This window comes from Lepus europaeus, chromosome 20 (genome assembly GCF_033115175.1).
Source record: "Lepus europaeus isolate LE1 chromosome 20, mLepTim1.pri, whole genome shotgun sequence".
Lineage (NCBI taxonomy): Eukaryota > Metazoa > Chordata > Mammalia > Lagomorpha > Leporidae > Lepus > Lepus europaeus.
In genome coordinates this window covers 9,198,793-9,219,033 of record NC_084846.1, presented here as the reverse complement: position 1 = coordinate 9,219,033, position 20,241 = coordinate 9,198,793, and the positions used below count along the sequence as shown (strand labels likewise).

The 20,241-nt window shown below is 63.1% G+C and overlaps 1 protein-coding gene across 4 annotated transcripts in view; it reads right to left on the bottom strand.

The window, feature by feature from the left end:
* Positions 1-20,241, bottom strand: part of NFIX (nuclear factor I X) — an 82,796-nt gene that overhangs the window by 4,959 nt on the left and 57,596 nt on the right. For 3 of the 4 annotated variants that reach the window (XM_062178861.1, XM_062178862.1, XM_062178863.1), the window contains exons 3-9: positions 13,022-13,084; positions 12,799-12,873; positions 12,345-12,465; positions 11,279-11,415; positions 8,614-8,736; positions 6,825-7,000; positions 783-874 (exon numbers count right to left, since the gene is read on the bottom strand). In XM_062178861.1, coding sequence (XP_062034845.1) covers positions 803-874; positions 6,825-7,000; positions 8,614-8,736; positions 11,279-11,415; positions 12,345-12,465; positions 12,799-12,873; positions 13,022-13,084 — 767 coding nt within the window. In that variant the 3' untranslated portion in view covers positions 783-802. The remainder of the gene's footprint in view (positions 1-782; positions 875-6,824; positions 7,001-8,613; positions 8,737-11,278; positions 11,416-12,344; positions 12,466-12,798; positions 12,874-13,021; positions 13,085-20,241) is intronic. The other variant, XM_062178864.1, reaches the window with a different exon arrangement.

The following is a 20,241-nucleotide window of genomic DNA, read 5'->3' as shown; positions in this document are numbered from 1 at the left end:
TGCACAAGACCGATTTCCCAGGGCCAAGGAAGCTTCCAAAGGGGGTGTTTTCATGCAGCCTTGCAAGAGAAAAGACTTTTGCGTTCTTTTCCAAAGGCCCACACTATGGACAAGGCAGGTCCTCCCAGCACCATCTGAGGACCCCTGGCCCTGCGGGCTGCTCTCAGGGGGACAGGCAATTAGGGGACACCCATATGTGCACAGCCGGGGCCACATCCCGGGACCTCCAGCAGGACTGAGGGTAGGTTGTGTCCTCCGGAGAAGCTGGGGTAACTCCAGCAGGGAATGGGAGTGGGGCTTAGGGGTGCGGGGGGCTCCAGCAGTCTGGTCTTCTCTCTAGCAGGACTCAGCCCGGGACTCGGGGAGGGGCCTCCCCGGGGCCGCAGCCAGCCCTGCCTTGCCCAAGGGCTCCAGAGCCTCTGGGCACGAAGCCCACCAGGCCCCTCTGTCCCTCCTCCACTCCCTGCCCAGCCCACCCAAAGCCAGGAAGAGGGAGGGCCGGGCCGGGGCTTCGAGCCCGCGCTCAAGGGGTGGAGGGAGAGGGAAAAGGCAGATGGGATCTTCCTCCTACAAGGGACGCGAGCTTCCCTCTTTGCTTCCACCGGGCCTGGCCGGGAGCAACTTGGTCCTAGGTCCTTGGCCGCTGTCCCCTGGGCTGTGCTGTCAGAGCTGATCAGCCAGGGAGCCTGGGGGTGGCCCGGGGAGGCAGGCTCAGCTGGGTCTCCCTCACCAGCCCCGCCTGCTCCTGCCCCCCCCCCCCCCCACGGCGGCAGGTGTCCCACCTGAGACTGCTGCGGGATATTCAGAAAGTTGCCGTCCCGGGGTCCGATGCTGACAAACCGGTTGGCAGAGGAGGCGCCTGTCGTTGCGAATGCTGTGGAGAGCAGGGGAGAGAGGGAGAGACCCCATCAGGACGTGGGGCCCGCCTGGGCACTGCCCTTTGGGGCTGCTGAGAGAGGGAGAGACTGGGTTAGATGGTGCGCCCCCCCCGGGGGGGGTTCAGGCGGGTGCAGGGAGGGCGGGCCAGGCTCCACACCCGTCCCCACCCCACCCCCGCCCTGCACACTCTCATCCCCTCACTGATGGGGAGCACACAGGCACCCCCCACTCCCTCCCAGCCTCAGCCAGGACACCCCTGCCCACCCCCAACCCAGGCAGGTAGCAGGCAGGGGGAAGTTCACAGTCTGACGGAGGGGTCAGAGCCAGGCCTGGGAGGTGGCAAGGTTTAGATCCGTGACATGTGACATTCTCTCCCTTGGACTGATACCCCGGGTCCCAGAAACCTGGGACGGGCCAAGGCCACAGAGGAGGAGGCTGGAGACCCAGGGCCTAAGGGGACAAGTGAACCAAACACCCCCAGCTTTTCTCCTGTTGCCTGGCTGGCGCCCTGCAAGACAGAAGAGCCCTCCCTCCTCCTTCCCAACCCAGCACCCTGCAGGAAAGATGCCCCCCACCCAGAGGGGACAAGGCCGTGTCACAGGGTATCCGAGAGGCCCACCTCTTGTCCCACACCAGACTCACCCCAGGGAACCCCGTGCCCAGCAGCTTCTGTGTCCACCTCTCCAGTAGCCCCTCCCTACCTCCCGCAGCCCGGCTCCCCTCCCCCTCCTGCCCACTTCAGTGACCATGACCATGACCTTGTGTCTTATGGCAGATGCAGGTGGGACGATGGCATGAAGAGTGCAAAAGAACTGAAACCATGAGGGAGGAGGAGTGGGGAGAGAGCGAGAAAGAGCGCGGACAAGAGCAGGGTTGAGATGGGCCACCTGCCTGCCCACCCGCCCGCTGCTGCCCACCAGGCCTGGGGCCCTCCCAGCCCCCCAGAGCGCTGTCCGGCCCCCCACCCCACCCCCAGAGAGCACACATCCTTGACCCTTGACCTCTCCTGTCCATCACATCGGGGTCTACCTAGGGCCTCTGCGTTCAGATTTGTCTTTCTTTTTCCTTTGATAAAACTTGTCATTGGTTTTAATGGAAAAGAAGAAGAAGAAGAAGAGAGAGAGAGAGAGACGAAGAAAGCAGAGGCCCAGAGCCCTCCTGTGTCTTTGGAGCATTCAACCTGGGAGAAGAAGGGGAGGGAAAAGTATGGGAAAAAGGTTAAAAAAAAAAAAAAAAAGAGAGAAACAAGGAGAAACCAATGTGAGACTGAGGCGGGTTGGGGTGAGGGGCTGTCCTGCTGCGTCTTGGAGGCCCCAGGGCCTGGGAACAGAGGTGAAGTGGGGGCAAGGCAAAAAGGGGATGGTGGTGGCGTCGCCTTGTGGTTACACTGAATTGGCCTGGTGTGTGTGTTGGGGTGGGGGGGAAGGGGGAACAACAAAACAATAAAAAAAAATAAAAAAAAAACAAAAGCAAAAAAAAAATGAAGATGGTATGGTTGTGCCTCCCCGCCCCTCCCCCCTGTGCCAGCACCCCCAGAGAGGGGGGGCCTGGCGCCCCCACACTGTGCTCTCCCTCCTCCTGTCCCCCAGAGGGGCCTGGCGGGGCGGTGGGGGGGGCGGCCCTGCTGGGAGCAGCGGGCAGGGAGCAGGTGGGGCGCTGGCCGCTGTGTGAGGCCCAGGAGGCTGAGCTGGTTTTGGGGGGCGGGGGTAGGGGCATCTGTGGCAGGAGTGGGGCGGTGCTTTTTTTTTTTTTTTTTTGCATGGAAACTTGTTCGGCTGGTGGCTGGGGCTGGGGCGGGGGGCGGGGGAGGCCAGGCCGAGCGTGGCGGTTCGGTTTCATCGTCCACTTACAAGGCGACGGAGGAGTCAAGGCGGCGCCGTCTGGGGCAGTGCTGGTGGATTTGGAATCAGGCATAGGAAGGGGCACAGGTCTGGCCACTGGAGGCGGCGGCGGTAGCAAAAATGACCCCGGGACTTTGCCCTGGCTGCTACCGTTGGGCTGCGAACAACATAAATAGAGTGACGTATGAAGGCACATCCCACAGACACACGCTCCCCTGCGCGGCCACTCCGGAGCGCTGGGCGGGAGCTCCCGCTGGAAGGTGCAGGGCCGGTGGGGTCCTCGCCACTCCGGGCAGGGGGTGGGGGTGGAAGGTCTCTATTTGGTTTCTGTGGGGGAGGTGTTTCTCTCTCTCTTTTTTTTTTTTTTTTTTTGTCCTCTTTTTTGGGAGGAAGGAAGGGGGTGTTGGACGGATGGACGGACGGACGGTTTATTTCACAGCGTGCAAAAATGTGCCACTGAGCTGTAGGTACAGCTTCACCTCCAACTCTCGCTGCTGCGGCTCGCCCCACCATCCATCTGCGCACCTCCCTCCGTGGGCCCTCAGGCCAAAGGCTGCAGGCCCACCAAGCATCCAGCTGGTGACACAGCCTGGGTGCACATCAGCAGCCAGGGGAGCTGGCCCCAGGCTCCGGCAGCGGCAGCAGCAGCCGGTGGCCGTGGCTGCCAGCTCCAGTTTCTCTGAGGCATTTCCTAGACACGCTCTGAAACCACAGGACCCACTCCTTGTCCTTGGTGCCATCTTGGGCCCCAGAGTAGATCACAGCCTCGCATGGGTCGGGCCTCAGGCAATCGCGGGTGCCACAGGTTTGTCTGTCTGTGCTGGACAATAGCCAAGGAGCGCCTGCAGCCCAGGCAACCTGAGTTCTTGCATCCTAACCGGCCCCTCTCTGCACCAATGTCTCCAGCCAGCCCACCGTTCTTGCCCCCTCCACTGACTGCACTGGGACACGGCAATGAGACTCCACGGAGTGGCTCTGATGGCCACAGTGCGTGGAGCAGCTGGCTAGCTCTGCATCCTTGCTCCAATCTTCCAGCCAACCCTGGAAGGCAGTGGCTCCCAGGGCACTCAGCCCCATACCCACACAGCTCCCTGGCACAGGAGACACTGGCAATATCCAGAGACATTTCTGGATGTCCTGACGGCGGGGCTGGGGGAGGCCATAGGCGTCCGGTGGACAGGGAGGCCAGAGATGCTGCTCAGCACCCCACAGTGCCCAGGCCAGCTTCTCAGGACACAGGCTAACACAAAGTGCCCAGATTCCCAGCTGAGATTGAGGCGCTGCACGGGAGGGAGGTTACCCACAGTCACCCAGCCACAGCTGACCAGACTTGTTTGGGCTCCAGGTACCCTGGCGCTCCAGCCAGTGGGGAGGCCCATCTATGTCTTCCCCAAACCATTTCTCTTGTCCTCCGAAGCCGTCCAGAGCTCTGGCTGCCTCAGACCTGAAGTGCAATCTCTCCGGGTGGGCGCTGGAGTCTCCCGTGGGGCTCAGACACCACGCATGCCCCCAGTGCCCCGCGGGCACCTGCCAGTCACACAGGTGGAGCAGCCGAGGCTCGTGCGCTTGCTCACGAGAAGTCCTCCGGAGCCCTTCCCCTCGCTCTTCAGAGACAGCTCAGGAAATAACACCTCCTCCTGTGGACCCGCCGGGGCCTGGGAATAAGACAGCCCACCTCTCTCTGCCCTGTTCTTTCAAGGGAGCCTGGGAAGCAGGCAGTCCCCTGGGGCTTCCCGGTCCTGCTGAGGAGCCAGCGAGCTAGCGCGGTGCTGTTCCATCTGCCCTGCTGCACCTTAAATCCGCAAGACCCCACCATCCTGGACCCCCTCATGACAAGGGGATCTCCAAAAAATTCGTAGAAAATGCTTATTATGAGAAAAAAAAAACACAACTATGCATGCCTCTCAAAAAAAAATCTTTGCACCAGCACAAACGTGCATTTAAGGTCTGGTTTCTGTGAACCCTAAAAGGTTCCCTCCATGCGACTGCTGCCACCCGCTCAAGGGTGACAACCCCACACGGCCCCCTCCCCCACCACAAAAGCAAGCCGTGTCTGCTCATCCTCGCCTGTGTCCGGGCTGGAGACCCCTTTGTGCTGGGGAGGGCTCACTTGGCAGCAGCACAGGTCAGAGGGCAGGGGCCACGCCGACATCCCAGGGGAAAGGGCATCTGTCCCCTCTGTCCGCACGGTCTGCCTGGCGCTCCCATTTCGCTCTCCCATCACAGATCGCGGCTTCACTCCGTCTGCCAGGCCGGCTGGGACCCGGAGGCCTTTCCTTCCCGCCCCCAGAGCCTGTGACCCCAGGGCTCTGTGACTGCCCATCCCACCCACTGCGGACGGACCCGCCACCTGCTGATTTACAGCGTTCTGTTCCTGCAGGGAGCTTCTGCCTGGGCGAGGATGTCTGGGCTCTGGGCACGAACCGGGGTTTTAGAAATCTCAAGGTCCCGTGAGTTTGCAGTGCCTCCTGCTTTACAAGTCAGGGGCCAGAGGAAGCCTGGAAGCTGGTGCGGCTCCTCCCTGCCACGTCAGCAGGGAGTCTTTAACCAGGCCTCCTGCCTCCCCTCCAGGGGCCACTCTCCCATGAGGCCTTGCGGCTGCAACGTGACACTTGCATGGCTCTCTCTCCTCTTCCTAAAGCACCACAAGCCACACAGCCTCGTCCTGCCTCTGCACGTCCTCTGAGCGGTGTGTCCACCACACCTGTCTAGGACATCTCACTGTGCCAGGCATTTTCCTATGAGGCTCTTGCGGGACTAGCAGGTTAGGGACTTACTCCTCCGAGTTCCAGATCTGTGCTTCTCAACGTTGCCCCAAGCCCACTCCCCAGCCAGCAGTACCGCCACCACCACCTGGGAGCTTGGAAGAAATGCAGATTCCCAGGCCCCGGCCCGGACCTGCTGGATCAGAGGCTCGGGAGTTGAGGCCACGGTGGGCCTCTTCCCCAACCCCGCCACACACGCACACCCCTAGGATGAATGGAGCTTGCCCAGAAAGGTGTGGGCAAGGCTATGGCGCGCCAAGGAGCTACGGAGCCAGCAAGAGACACCCTCGCAGGGCAGAGGAAGGAAGACCAGGAGGAAGGCGGGAAGAGAAACAGCGGGAAGGAGGAAGGCCCTGGGCCAGAGAGCAAGCAGCCACACTGTGGCCCAGTCGCAGCCAGTCTAGCGGCATGGAGTCGACGCCCATGGTGCATAGTGCTGCCCAGACAGCACTGGGCTGAGTGGCAGAAGGCAGCTGGCCACTCTCCCTGGGGGCTGCCTCTGGCACGGGCTTCCGGAACGCCTCTCCCCAGCCCAGCCTCTCCCAGCATGCTTCCAGACTGCACCGGGCGGGCTGGCTGCGGCTGTGGCAGTAGACGCCTCCAGACACTGCTTTGTCCCCGCAGGGGTCCCCCGAAGACTGAGCCAGGACCACCAGCCCGCTCCAGGGTCACCTTGGCCCATCACCTTGGGGATCCTGCCTTCCCCCAAGCGGTTCATTCTGGGCTGAAGGCTTTGCCGCTGCTGCCGCCGTCTGTCTCCCAGGGGTGAGGAGCAGAAGCCTTGCTCCAGGGCCAGAACCATCCCAGGATCCGTCCAGCCCAGCCCCATGGAGGGGGCTTTCCCTCTACATCTCACCGCGGAAGCTTCTTCTACTACCACCTGTCCCTCCCCGGGGGCAGGGAGGCCTGCCGAGATCTGGGGACAGAGGGTGCTCACGGCGTCTGGTGATGGAGGCCAGAGAGGCTGTTCAACACCCCCCATGCACAGGATGGCCTCGCCCCCACGGGCAGAGCGACAGCCCCAAATGTCGCGAGGGTCGCGGAGTGGGGAGAGCTGGCCCTCACAACACCTCACAGCCCCCCAGGGTTGAACACACCTCAGGGTCGCTTGTACTGGGCAAACAAGGCCCACAGCGGGCTGGCAAGGAGCCCAAGGGAGGAGGGGGCCAGCTGCTGGCCCCACCCCCCCAGACCACGACAGGCAGGGCCCTCACACAGCACAAGGACCCGATCAGCAGACCCACTGGTTTTCAGGCCTGTCCCCACTGTGAGCTCTGAGACAGCCAGACAGACACAGAGATGAGGCCACCTGGGCGGGGCGGGGGGGGGGGGGACTCACCTGTCCGGTGGCCTGGCCCGAACCATCGGCACACACAAACTGCACAAACTCCTTCAGAGAGTCCTGGCCGTGGTGATGGTGGTAGCGGATGGTCGGGTGTGTGAAGTACGGGCTTGACTGCTGGATGATGGACGTGGAGGGGAAATGCAGAGCCGACGCCGTGGCCCTGGGGCTGCCTGCGCGCACAGGAGGAAGAAAGAGGGTGTTAGGGCCCCCGTGAGGCAGCCTTGGCACAGGGGACAGAGGGAGGAGGAGGGCAGAGCTGAAAGGGGAGAGGAACAGGTCCTGAGTAGGCGAAGGCAGGAGAGGCTCTGGTCTCGGGAGTGAAGTTAAGGCGGCAGCGAGCCGACATCTATAAATCTCAATGCAATTAAAAAAAATTGGAAAACTGGTGGGGAGGGGTTCGGGGAGGCCTGCAAACTGGCTATTTTGTTTTGGCAAAGTTTGATCCAGACCCAGGGCTTGGGTTCAGGAGAGGCGGGCACAGCAGGGGTCAGACCCTGTCTTTGTTTAAGATCCTTTAAAACGTGGTAACCTGCGCTCATCAATGTCCTTCCTTGCAACAGCTTTGATTCTTTTTTTTTTTTTTTAAAGAAATGTTGCATTCAAATATCCTGAGGATTGAGTTCTTGAAACCTCTGACATCTTGCACCTGTGGTGAGTGCCTCCTCGGACCCGGGGGTGGGGGGGTGGGGGTGGCGGGGGGAGCCTCAGGAGGGGACAAAGAAGCAGCGGATGGGTCCGTGAGGGTTTTTGGTAAAAACATGGCTGTGCAAGATGAGTGCCCCCCCCCACACACACACGCACACGCGTGTCCCAAATGCAAGCCGTGTGCGCCTGGCCACCGGCGTGCAGGCCGCATTCCTGAGCCCGCACACGCGGCCCTCGCACACACGATTTCCACCCCAGCACTGGCCCCAGCTCTTCCTGGAGCTGAGTTCTCCCCCTCCCCCGCCGCCCGCCCGTCTGTTTCCAATCAGTTCGCTCTCGCGCTCTCCCTCTCTCGCTCACTCTCGCTCTTGGTTTCATTAGGGGGCTGAGGAAACTTGGCTTCTCTCTGGAGTTCATAAAAACGGAGTCGGAGCTGAGCCGAGCCGGGCCTGCCGCCCTCCTGCTGCCTGCGCGCAGGGGAGGGCCAGGGCTCCCCGCCCCCACCTCACTGCGGCCACCACACCCTACCCCAGTCTCTGGGCTCCCAGCCAGGAGGCCCCAAGGAGGAAGCCGGGAGGTAAACCTCTCTGTTCCCTGCCGGCCTACAGGGAGAACCCAGGAGACCGCAGGCCGACACAGGGCCGCGTCAAGAGAAATGCCAGCGCTCCTGTCCCCAGATGGGCGCCGAGGGAGGAAGGCCCCCAGGCCTCGCGCCTCAGGCCTCAGCTCTCACGCCTCCTCCAGGAAGCTCCCAGTCCCAGGGCACTTGGAGGGAAATGTCCACAGCAACTCGGCTCAGCCCCTGGGCTCAAGGGAGAGGCCTCTGTGGTCCCCTCCCCTTCCCCCAGGGCCGGTGTCTGGAGGCACCACCCCAGGCTGCACACAGCACCCATGCACACTTGCACATGGGCAGTGAGAAGCAAGCGAGAGGGTGCCCCAGAAGCAGTTAAGCAGGCCCCCCCTCTCCCCCCGGCCCAGGTGGGGGCAGGTGGGTCCGCTCTGTGCGCCTACCCATGGGCTGCCCACAGGGCCCCTAGAGGAGCTCGGGGCTGTCACGGAGGTGGGTCCTGGCCCCTGGGTGGCTGGGCGGGTCTCCTCCCGCACTGCCCCTCCCCCCAGCCCCTCCCCCGTGTCTCACCTGGTCTGACTCCTGCAAGCACAGGCAGTGGGTGGTGGGTGAAAGCCATGCGCGGGGAACCGCCCTGAGAGGAGAGGGCAGTGCAGAAGTCCAACTTTCCAGACTTCTTTAGAGAAGCTGGGCCTGGGGGGAGGAAGCAGCAACACGGGGCAGGTTTAGCCCGGCTGGGGCGGCGGCAGGCAGGGCAGGGGGTGGGGCGCGGCGGGAGGCCAGCAGCTCGCTCCTTGTCCCCTGGAGGGGATGGGTGCCCCTTCCTCCACTGCGGGCCCTGCTCCCTCCTCTGGTGCCTGTGTGCAGGTGGGCGGGTAGCCTGTGCCTGCTTCTGGCAAGACAGCGAAATGGGGCCCCTGGGTTAAGGTGGGGAGGTAGGGGTGTGCACCAGCAGGTAACAGAAGGGAAAAGGGGGTGGGGGGACACAGGGCCAGCCTTGGGAAGGGGTGCAGGGGGAGGACCCGGGGAGCCAGCCTGGGAACAGGGTGGGATGGGCGAGGAGAGGGCATGCCTGGAGGGACAAGGCTGGGTCTGTGACAGGGGTGCCCTGAGCTGCCGCTGTGGGGGGCTTTGGCCGGAAGAAACCCGCTCAGGAAAGAAAATGCAGCCAGCCATGGGTCCCCCAGTGTGTGTGTCTGGGGGGGGGGCATGACACTCAATGAGAACGGGGACAGGAACTGCAGGACCTGGAGGGCCCCAGAGAAGCCTGTTGCCAGCCAAAGTCACCGCAGCCCAAGAGTGGGCAGTGGGGAGCGGGCGTCCCTGCTGGAGGTCCAAAAAGACCAGGACAACCCAGGGTTGGCCTCTCGCTGTTGGAGCGCATCTCCTGGCCTGGGGCCAACTTTTCAGGCTGTGCCCAGGCTGGGAGGGGTGAAGTGGGGTCAGGGCATATCTGCCCTCCTTGGTTGACAAAGGCAGTCAGGTTGAATGCTTGCCGTGGCGGGGGGGGGGGGGGGCTGCAGAGCTGAGAAATAGGAGCAGGCCTCACTGCGGAGGGAAGAGGCCGGCTGGGGTGGGGGGAGGCAAACTCCCAGCCTGCCAGCAGAGGTGTTATCTGGCGGCAGCTGTGTGCCACCTGATAGCTGGCACGGTGGGGAGGGGGGAGCACCCCACCAGCTGTGCACAGCTGTCCCCGTGGCCGCACAGCGCCTTCCCAGCTGTTCCCCGTCCTGCAGCTGAGCTGCTTAATTGGCGATTTGTCGCAGCCTAGGGAAACGACACACGGGGAGGAGAGAGGGGGGCGGGCGGGGAGCGAGGGAGCCAGGGTGTGTGTGTGTGTGCGTGTGTGTGTATGAGGGGTGGGGGGTGGGATGCTGCTGCAGGAAGATGTGTGGGGGCCGTGCGTGGCGGGGCTGCCGGAAGCAGCAGAACTAGCAGGTGCAAGAGCAGACAGCCAAGAAAGGAGAGCATGGGTGCCAGCGAGAGGAAGGTTCTTCAGCAGCTAGGTCTGGGCACAGCGGGCTGGCCTGTGAGCCCTGGCCCCACCCCGGGGGGGGGGGGAACAGCAGCCGAAGCCCCTTGGGGCACCCTGGTGGCAGTCACTGTGGAAGGGGACCCCGGACCGAGGACTCGGCCGGGATGGACCTAGGCCTTCTCAATTCCTCTTGCCTCCTCCCAAAGCTCCCCTGTGGGTGGGCCAGCCTGTGGACCTGCACTGGCCCAGGTCCCTGCTGCACAAGGAGACCCTGAAGGGGTCTCTGAGACCCCAGGCTGGGAGGTGAGCCCGCCCCTCTCCTTCCCAGGAGTCCAGAGCAGAGGGGCAGCACAAAAGCAAGCTGCCTGGCTGCCCCTGCCTGGCCCCTGCCTGGCCACCCAGCCCTCCCCCGTAGCAGCACATCTGGGAGACACCAGACAAAGCACCATCAGTTCAGACCCCTGCCCCTGGTGGATGCACCGAGCATACACCCCCACCCATGTGTGGGCCTGCAAGCCTTAGTCCCAAGACCCCCCCAGCCCCCAGGACACACACAGACACAGGCAGGAGTCTCCTGCAGCCAGCCTCCATGCAGTGTGCACACATGCACACGTGCCCTGGGCTGTATACACTCTCTCAGCTGGCTGTCTAGTGTGTCCATACCTCAGTCAAAGCTGGCAGGGACGCCAGGGGGGCATGGGGGAGGTTCCACAGGCAAGAAGTGTTCAGAGGGGCCCGGGAAGGGCCAGGTTGGCTTCCGAGGCTTCAGCAGAGCCTCTGCCGCCCTGGTGTGTGAACTACCAGCCTACTCCCCACTTTGCTTCTCTGCAAAGCTGGGTCCCTAAGGCCACTGCTCAGCCCCCAGGGGGACTGTCCCTGGCACCACTGCACCATGTCCAAAGACAGCTTTGCTCACTGAGGCTGGGGGTGAGAAATCTGCTGGCATCCAGGGGGGAGGGGCTGGGGTGCAGCTCAGCATCCTACAATGCCCAGGACCCCCACCCTGAAGGGTGAGGAGGTTCCAAACGCCCTTGGTGCCCGGACTGGGAGAGTGGAGGGCGGGAGGGCGGGGCCTCTCCCAGAAACACAACACTACCTGCCTATTGGCCCCTCACCTATGCTCTCTTCCTTCAGCCCAGTGTGCCCTCCACAGGGAAGGCCGGGGGGGGGGGGGGGGGGGAGATGGATGGATGGACAGTGAGTATCCTGTGGGAGGCTCTGGGCCTCCCCTGCTTGGGTCAAGATGGCCAGCACCCATACCTGCGTCCACGTCGTTGGGCCATCCGCTAGACTGGCTGCTGCCAGCCGCCGGGGAGCGGCCTGTCCCGGGATAGAACACGTCGTCGACAGGGCTCTCCATCTCGCTGTCATCAATGGACTTGGGGCGCTTGGTGGTGCTGGGAAAGGAATGGAGGGTCAGACTGGCCCAGGCTCCAGGGAGTGACTCGGGGCTCGCGGCCATCCGGGTGGTGAGCGGTGCCTGCCTTTGGCAGCCCGACCCCAGAACCATCCCCGGGGCCCCTCAGGCCCAGTCCTGTCCACTCCCTGGGAGAAAGATGGCTCCAAAATGGCCCCTTCTCCCCCAGCCCTGGACACCAGGGTCCCGTGAGCTTCCTCCTGGGCTCATTAGCATCCAGGGCCAGGGTAGAGGTGAGTGTGGAACTCATGGGGACAGAAATGTCGGGGGTGAGGGGGGCAGTTGCCAACACTCAGTCATCAAAGAACATCCCAATGCAATATTTAAAGCAAGCTATATGAATACCAAAAATGTTACAGGCAACAGAAACATCTAAAATTTTTTTTAAATGACAGGATCCGACCCTGCCCTGACCAGATATGACCGTCTCCTGTGGCCCAAGCACCTCTCGGTGCCATCCCCAATCCTCCCGCACCTCCCCTAGCCAATCCAGGCCTTCTTCCACTCCGACCTGTGGGAAAAGACCTGCCTAAGCTGCCCGTGCTCAGAGGGAACTTCCCAGAACACCACACCCTGCTCCAAGCCCCTCAGGGCTCCCCCACTGCCCCAGAATGTGGTGTAAGTACATGTAGGGGGTGGGGGGAGCTCCGAAGCCCTACACTGCTCTCACCCCATGTCCCGGCCAGCCCTTGGAGTGTCTGGGCTCAAATGTCACCCTCAGCCCCCAGCCGGGATCCCCACATCCCATGACATGCCTTGTGTGGGTCCCCAGGGCCAAGTGCACTGTGGGAAGTGGCCCCAAGGGCCATGGGGCAGTTCTGAGGGTGGCGGCTGAGCGAGGTGGGCATACGGCAGGCCCACCTTGGGAGGGCCTGGGGTGGTGGTGTTGGGGGGCGGTGCTGGGCTCACCTGGTGGAAGGAGGGGAGGTGATAGACCGTCGCCCCAGGGTCACCTGGTTTATGTTGTAGTAGCTGGGGCTCTCCAGGTCCGCCAGCGAGAAGTTGGGCCCTGATGCGGTCGCAACGGGAGCTGGGGGGAATGAGAGGCTGGGTGAGGTCTGGAAAGCGCAGGAGGCCCTGGGTCGGGGTGCAGGGGTGGGGGAGGTGGTAGCCAGGCTGCCAAGGGGACTTCCTCCCACAGGGGGCTGCTTGAGGAAGAGCCCCTGGTTGTGACTTTTTTTTTTTTTTTTTTTAAATTTCTTCCAAGCAGTGGAGTTCAGAGCTGTCCAGACAGCTGTGTTCCACCCAGCCCTGCAACCCTGCCTGCCCCAATCCATCCCCCTGGCCTAGCGGCTCTAAGTCCCACCCCCCACCCCCACCCCCGTCCTGGCCCGGGGGGGGGGGGGGGCGGAGGCCCACTTACTCTGTGACACTCTCACCAGCTCCGTCACATTCCAGACCCCGGAAGTCACGAAACAGTCCTGGAAACTTAAGTGCCCTGTAGAGGGGGAGAAACAGCTGTGAGTGGGGGGGAGTCAGGGGGGACTCCCTCCCTCCCACGCCCACTTCTGGCTCCACACTGGCCCTGCTTAGAAGGGCAGCTGAAGGCAGGGGGCAGCAGAGGGCAGGCGGGTGGAGGCACTGACCGTTGGGCAGTGGTTTGATGTCCGCGTCTCCTTGCTGGTTGGAACTGTCTGATTGTCCGGATTCTGCAGGAGACACAAAGAACAGGGTGGGTCAGGAACAAGGCTTCCCGATGGACGCCAGCCAGGAGCTCCCAGGGGCGCGGCCCACCTCACTGAGCCCACCCCCAGGGGATCAGGCCTACACCTCTTGCAGGCTTCTTAGCGGTGGCACACTGCTGACATTCAGGCCTCCTCCCTGGGCTACCTGCGGGGACCTCACTTGTCACCACCACCAAAGGGTCTCCAGACAGTGCCCAAAGTCCCCATGCGTCACCTCAGGGGCCAGCAGTCCTGACCACAGCCAGCGGTTGGCCCTGGGCACAGCTGGGGCGGACGCAGGCCCCTGAGCATTCTGGTCCCTGTCACCCGCGGGCCCCTCCTCCGGCCTCACCTTTCTGTTCGCAAGCATCGCCTGGCAGCCCTGGGTGGGTCGAGGCGAGGTGGGGTGGGGTGGGGGGTGAGGGGGTTCTGCCCCACTGCTGCTGCCCGCCCTGTGCCAGCCAGTCTGGGCCGTCTCTTGCCCTGGTACCACAGCTGCTCAGAGGGAGCCCCGGGACAAGGGTCCATTGTACAGTGGGAGCTCGCCGAGCGCTGGGGGCAGGGTGGAGTGCGTGTGTGAATTTTCTGCCGAGCTTGGGAAAGCCCCCCGCCCCCGCCCCCGGGGTCCTCAAAGCTTTGTGTGCCAGGGGCACCACGGGGACCTCCAGAATGCCTGCCCGGGCACGACAGCTGGCGAGAGGGTGGCAGAAGGGGGGTGGGGGGGCAGGTTGTGGGGCGGGACGAAGGCAGGCACTTGCTTGTTGGGGGAACAGCTTAGGGGGTGGCCTCTGAAAACCGAGCCTTGGTGCCAGCCGGTGTGGTTCCACCACTCAGAGGTTCAGCCTGCCAGGCCCCCAGGAGGAAAGAGCCAAGGTCCCGGCGGGGTCTGAGGCTGGGAGTGCCGGCCATGTTGCCCATGTCACCCATGTCACCAGCTGGGTGTCCCAGTGGGACGGGAGAGAGGTGAAGCTTTTGGGTCTTCTGCTCATTTTTTTTTTTAAATTCCAGCGTAATAATAATGAATTTCGTTGTGGCAAATCAAGAAGACAGGCAAGGAGGACCATGCTCCCAAGGGAGGCCCCAATCCCAATACCTCCCCTTGTCACTCTCCGGCCTCCGTCCAGTCCTGGCCATCTGGGTGTGACTAGAGCCCCAGCCTGTGTGGGCTGGAGAGCCCAGGTGACAGGTAGCCCACCCAGTGCCCCCTTGGACATGGCCTGGGCCCTGCTGCCCTGGGATTTCTGCTACAAACAGACTCTGTGTCGCCCACGCCCCCCAACACCTGGGCAGTCAGGGTCTGGGGTTGGAACCTCAAAGTCCACCCCGCTGTGGAAGGCCAAGGTGGGGACAGAGCCGCAGGTGCACATGTGTGTGTTGTGGGGGGGTGGGAAGGGGCAGGTGCATGGCAGAGAGATGGAGGTGCGCCAGCGACTGAGGCCGACACAAACGGGGCTCCGGGGGTGCGGCACAGGGACTCCTAACAAGGCCACTGGCTTGAAAGGGCACTGCTGGCCTTGTTGTGGGCGCCGCGTTAGGGAAGCGAGCTGGAGCAAGGGATCCCAGTGCAGGCCAGGCCTGCTGCCACGCGCCTCCGGGCGCTGCTCTGGGCGTTGCTGGCAGCCATTTTAGGCCTTGGCAGCCATCTTACGGCTGGCGGCCCCAGCCAGCGGCTCCCCCCCCAACCCCGGCATGCTCAGCTCGGCTCCAGGACAAAAGGCAGAGATCCTGGAAATGTGGACCCAGGTCGCAGGCAGAGGAGGCAGCCCCCAGCACATTCCCTGAGAGCCAGGCCTGCGGCGCCACGGGCCAGCTTAGGGACAGTGGACCCCTACCCCATTTGGCTGTTGGGCGCCTTGGGACAGTAGGGACAAGGGAGCCCTGTCAGCTCGGTGGGGGGAAGAAGGGGTGTCCTGGACAGGCTGGGGAAAGGGGCTGGCGGATCTAAGCTGGCGGCCACAGGGACCACACAGACACCTGGGCCCGAGGGGAACAGAGGAGGTGTCCCTGCTCACACGGAGGAAGGAGCCAGCTGGGCCAGCTTCCTACACGGTGGCTTCTCCAAGGCTGCTATGGATGACCAAGGAGGCAGAAGAGGGGAACCAGGTGTTTGCGCCCCCTGTGGGTGTGCCTTGACCCCCCTGGAGGTGGGGATCACCCCGGATCTGGACAGAGGTGAGGAACCCCCGCCCACCATCACCAATCCCACCCCGCAGCAGGCCCCGCCTCATGGCGCTGCCTGGGCCTGGCTTTTATCTGGCAAAGTGGGGCTTATCACCACCACCAGCTGAACAAACACACAAATCCACAGTTAGTGAGAAAAACACTGCGTGAACTCTTTATCTCCTGCTCGCAGGCCCGGGGCTGCCCACTGCCAACAGCACAGGAGGGGACCGACGGCAGCACTCGGTGGGGGGGGGTCCCTGCTCCAGCTCTCAGTGGAGGGCGGCCTCCTGGACCCCCAGCCAGGCCTCGCCTTGGGCCTGCGCGCTCCGGCACTCAGCCACCCCCTTCTCCCCTCCTCGCCCCCGGGGCCCGGCGTGGCTGTCCCCTGGCAGTCTCTGCCAATTGCGCGGTGTGCATGAGTGAGCCCCCATCCTGTGTGTGCTTTCTCACTGGGGACAATGGGCCAGCTGGTGGCCTGCGGGCCAGTGGAGGGGCTGGGATGCCCTGGCCGCCACAAGGCGGGCGGGTGCCCGGCTGAGTCTCTCTTATCCCCTGCTGCCTGTCCACCCCCCGAGGCTGTCTCCCTGCTGCCCTGCCTTCTGGGGCCACGTCCTGTCTGTCTCCTGACAGCCTCTCTCTAGCCTGGCTGGCAGAGATGTGGAGGCCCTAAACACACCCCCTTCTGCCCGCCATCGGCTCAGGGCCACCCTGACATGGGCAGGCACGGCAATCCCAGCCCCCAGCTCATACCTCCTCCAGAGACCCCAGTTTCCCCACCCAGCTCCCCTACCAGCTCCTAAGCTGACTTGCACTCAGCCGTGGCACGGTGCAGCCACTGTGCCCTATGCATTCCCTGGGTGGGCCAAGGTCCAGGTCCCTGCCCTGGGCCAGGTTAGCGAGGGAGCGAACCTCTGAGAGCACAGCTCCTTCCGGGCGCCGCTGGGGGGTCAGGCCAGCGTGCCAGCCGCTTTGCTGACAACCTCGCTTCGGGGCACCAGGGTTCCTCGCACTGTCCACACCTCTTGGGCACAAGCGCTCCCCTGGCCAGCGGTTCCTGGCCCCTTAGCAGACTTGTGGAAAGAAGGACTAAGAAGGGAAGACGACAAACCTGGGACTCTGGGGTCCCAGCTGTGGGCTGGAGTCCCAGGTAGTGCCTGGCCCCCGGGAGGTACCGCCCACCGGTTCCAGTGTCTCAGCTTCCCTCGGTTTGCCCTGGCCTGGATCCTGGCGCCCCTCCCTCAATCCGTCCTTCTCCCCCCACCCCAGTGTGTGTGTGTGTGTGTGTGCTGCGTGTGTGTGCGTGCGCTGTGTGCATGTGCACGTTCCTAGGGGATGCTACAGCTTGGGGGGGGGGGCTCTGCTGTGGAGAGGAACGTTACAGGCGCCAGGAGGAGCCGGGCACTCGGGCACTGCACACACACCCGGATGGAGCGCGTGTTGTAATATGTGTGTGTGTATATATATATATATATATATATATATTTTTTTTTTTTCTCCAGCTACAGCCGGGAGATATTTATGGCTCCCACTGGGTGCGGGAGGAATTCCTGCTCCCTGCAGCCAACACTGCCTGGTCTCCCACTCGGAACAAATCTGCTCTAAGACAGGGCTGCATTAAACTTGCCGGCCGGCCGCCCCCTTGCCCACTTGGAAGCCGGTTGAATTCTCTGGGGGCTGAGAGAGGCACCCGGACACCCGCCGGCATTTGGAGACGCCACCAGCCTCTCTGTGTCAGGAGAGGGGTGGAGGAAGGCGGTACCTCCAGGGCCACCAGAGACGAGCCCCTGCAGCTTTCTGGCTTTGGTTTGGGGTCCCAGAGGCTGGGGGCGGGGCAGGGGGGGCACCTCCAGGTAGTCTTAGCACCTCATCATCTGAGGGTAGACTCCGGGCTTCCTCAGGACTGCTCTCTCGCCTCACCCCTCCTCCTCGGTGATTCCGCAGTGTTCACGGCACAGGAAACCCAATCTCAAGGGGAGCCAGAGGCCCGGCCCGCGGCAATCAGAGCTGGAGAATGTAACCATTGTGCCTCCTGAAACCCAAGTCTGAGAATCTGAGACACCCTGAGGAGGGGAACGGGCGGACAGCGGACGGGGGGCGGTCACAGAGCGGGCTGTCCCCGGCTCAGGGGACGGGAGGGACGGCCTTGCGAACACGGGGCAGCCAGAGGGCAGAGGGAGGCGGGGCAGGGCCCAGGCCCAGGGGCTTCCGGGACCTTCCTCGCCAAGTCTCCCCATTCCCCTCACGGCCCCTAGCAGCCAGCTTCAGCACTGGGCACATCCTGATGCAGTGGCTTTTCCCTCTCTCGCACACAGCCTGGAAGCCGGAGCCTGCCCCCCACCACATGTCTCCCCTCCACGCCCCCAGCTCTTGGATCCAGAGTCTGGAAGCTTTGACTCGAGTCATCCGCTCCGAGGCGGAAGTGGTGTCAGAGGGGACGAGTGACAGCAAGAGGAAGAGGTTGAGTCTGGGGTCCAGACTCCAGGAAAGACAGTGGGTGGGGGGCACAGAGATTAGGCTGTGGGGACCTGGCTGACCCAGGGCCAGCATCGGGATGGGACAGTCCACCCTCTCTGGCCCTGCAAGGGCTGGCATCCTAAAGCAATGTCCAGGTCTGCTCAGCAATGCGGGGGGCGGGGCACGGGCGGGACAGAGGATCCACGAGTGCACCTGGTGCCCGGGAGGGCAGAAGAGCAGCTGCAGGTCTCTTCTGAGAGCTTCAGGCTCCCAATGGTGTCCAAGTGGAGAAGGCCCATCTTGGTGGTCCCTGCTAGTCTCCCCAACCCCACTGTGGAGGCAGGTGGACCCCTGGCCAGCACCCTCTAGTCATGTGGCCCCCCCCAACCTTCCTCACTTTCTGAGAAAGTGTTCCTGAACTCACAGGGCGCCAGGGGTGGGGTGGGTGTTTCCTCCATCCCTGGAACGAAGCCCGAACCCTTCAGGGAGGACTCCGGGACATGGCATCCGAGCCCTGAGCAGTGTGGGAAGCCAGAAGGCAGTGGGGGCATGTGCGCGCAGTCCCACTTCCCCAAGGGGTGACCGGCAGCGGCCAGCACAGGAGAGAGAAAGGTTGTATCCCTGGTACAGGTGGACAGAGGGCCAAGAGCCCAGGCCTGCCAGCCGCCACTCCAAGCCTGGCCCGGCAGTTAATAAATGATATCCCAGCCAGAGCACTGCAAGGAGATGCTAATGGGCCCTCGGGCTCCTCCCGGCTGCCCGCCCAAGGCAGCTGGCCCGGGCAGCCCCAGTAGAACCAGGGCTGGCCCTGCAACAGCACTGTCCCAGATGTTTCAGTTAATGCCTGGGAGCTAGGAATTCTGGGCACAGTAGAGCCCATCAGACAGGAACCAAAGATGACCCTGCAGCTGGCACCGGAGAACAAGGAACAGACAAAACCTTAGGGAAGTGGAAAGAGGCAGAGGACCCCAGCCCCAGCCCCACCTCACCCCCGGCCTCCCTGCTTGCTACATGGCGAGCACCTTACCAGTGCGGGGATCCCAGGGGACCAGGGGAGCTGCCAAGAGAGGAGGTAGAGGGAGGTGGGGGGGGGTGCAGCCATGGTTCCCACTCCTTCCCGCCCCCACCCCGCAGCTCCTTAGCCACAGGTGTTCAGGCTCTATATGAATTTGCAGCTTTTGGTGCCCCCCCCCCCGCCCCAGAGGCTGACCTGGGGCAGCGACAGAGCCGCACCCCACTCCCTCAGGTGCGCGGATGGCAGCTGGCAATGGCGCGAGTAAGCGAGAGGGAGCTTCAGAAAGAGACAGCAGGCGGGGAACGGGGAGAGCAGAGCCAGCACTTGTTTCCCCCGGGGATATCCCAAGACCTCGTCCAGCCCAGGCCCAGCCCTGGAGATAGAGAGCCGACAACGCCTCCAGGAGCAACCAGGCGCTGGTCCATGAGCAGAGCGCTCGGCTGGCAGCGCCGGCTGGTGCCACGACTCAGCCGGCAGCTGGAGCCAGCGTTTCCGAGAGGGCCCAGGGCCAGGAGTCATGGGATGGTGGGGTCCAGACAAATGGTCCCCAGCCCCTAAGAGCTTGAATCTCCTCCCCAGTCTGATGTCAGACAGACAAGAATGCCTTTTACCCACCCCCTTTGCCCCCCACACACACACTGTGCACCAAGGAGAGAGGTGCCTGCAGAGTGGGCACCCCCACCCCCACTCCCTCTATTTCCAGCACTGCCCTTTCTGGCCCTTTGAGCTGCCCAGGCCAGCCAGGCTGGCCAGACATCCGCCCCCACCCCCAGCTGCTCGCAAGGCTATTAATAGTGTCCCCACCTCCCAAGGCTGGGTGTTGCCCTTCCCCCAGCCCCAAATACACTTGCCCTTGGTCTAATTACTCATGGAAAGACAACAGAGTCTCATCCGAGGCTGGGATGAGAGGAAGACATGGCGGGGGGGGGGGGAGGGGGGCTTGAGGGACATGCCTGGGACAAGTGGGAAAGTTTAGGGGGAAGGGAGGGGACAGGCAATAATCCTCGGAGAGTGACACACAAGACAGAGACAGAGGCGTGCCAAGGTAGAGGATCAAGGCTGAAGCAAAGCGGTTCAAAGAAAAGACGACTTCGGCAGAAAGAACCAGAGAAGCACAAGGTTCTGAGAGAGGCGGTGGGGGTGGGTGGCATGGGCGGGATGAAAGTGCAGGCAGAGGAGCAAATCTCTGCTTTAAGGGAAAAGAAAAATAAATAATAAAAATAGAAGGAAGAGGGGACTTTCCTAAAAATCCCTGGGAGAAGCTGTGTGTGCACAACTGCTTGGGTGGCATCCAGCTGCTGGCGTCTGTCAGGGGATACCAGGCACCTGCGCAGGCACAGGGGGACACCCAGGAGCCCAGCACACCTTAGCCTCACGGGAAATGGAGACAGAAGGGGCAGAGACAGCAAAGCAGCAGCAGCCCCCACCCTTGTGTCTTCACCCCACCCACCGCTGCTCCCATCTGCCTCTCGCTGCTCCTCCCCTTGGGAGAGGCCACCCAGAAGACCCA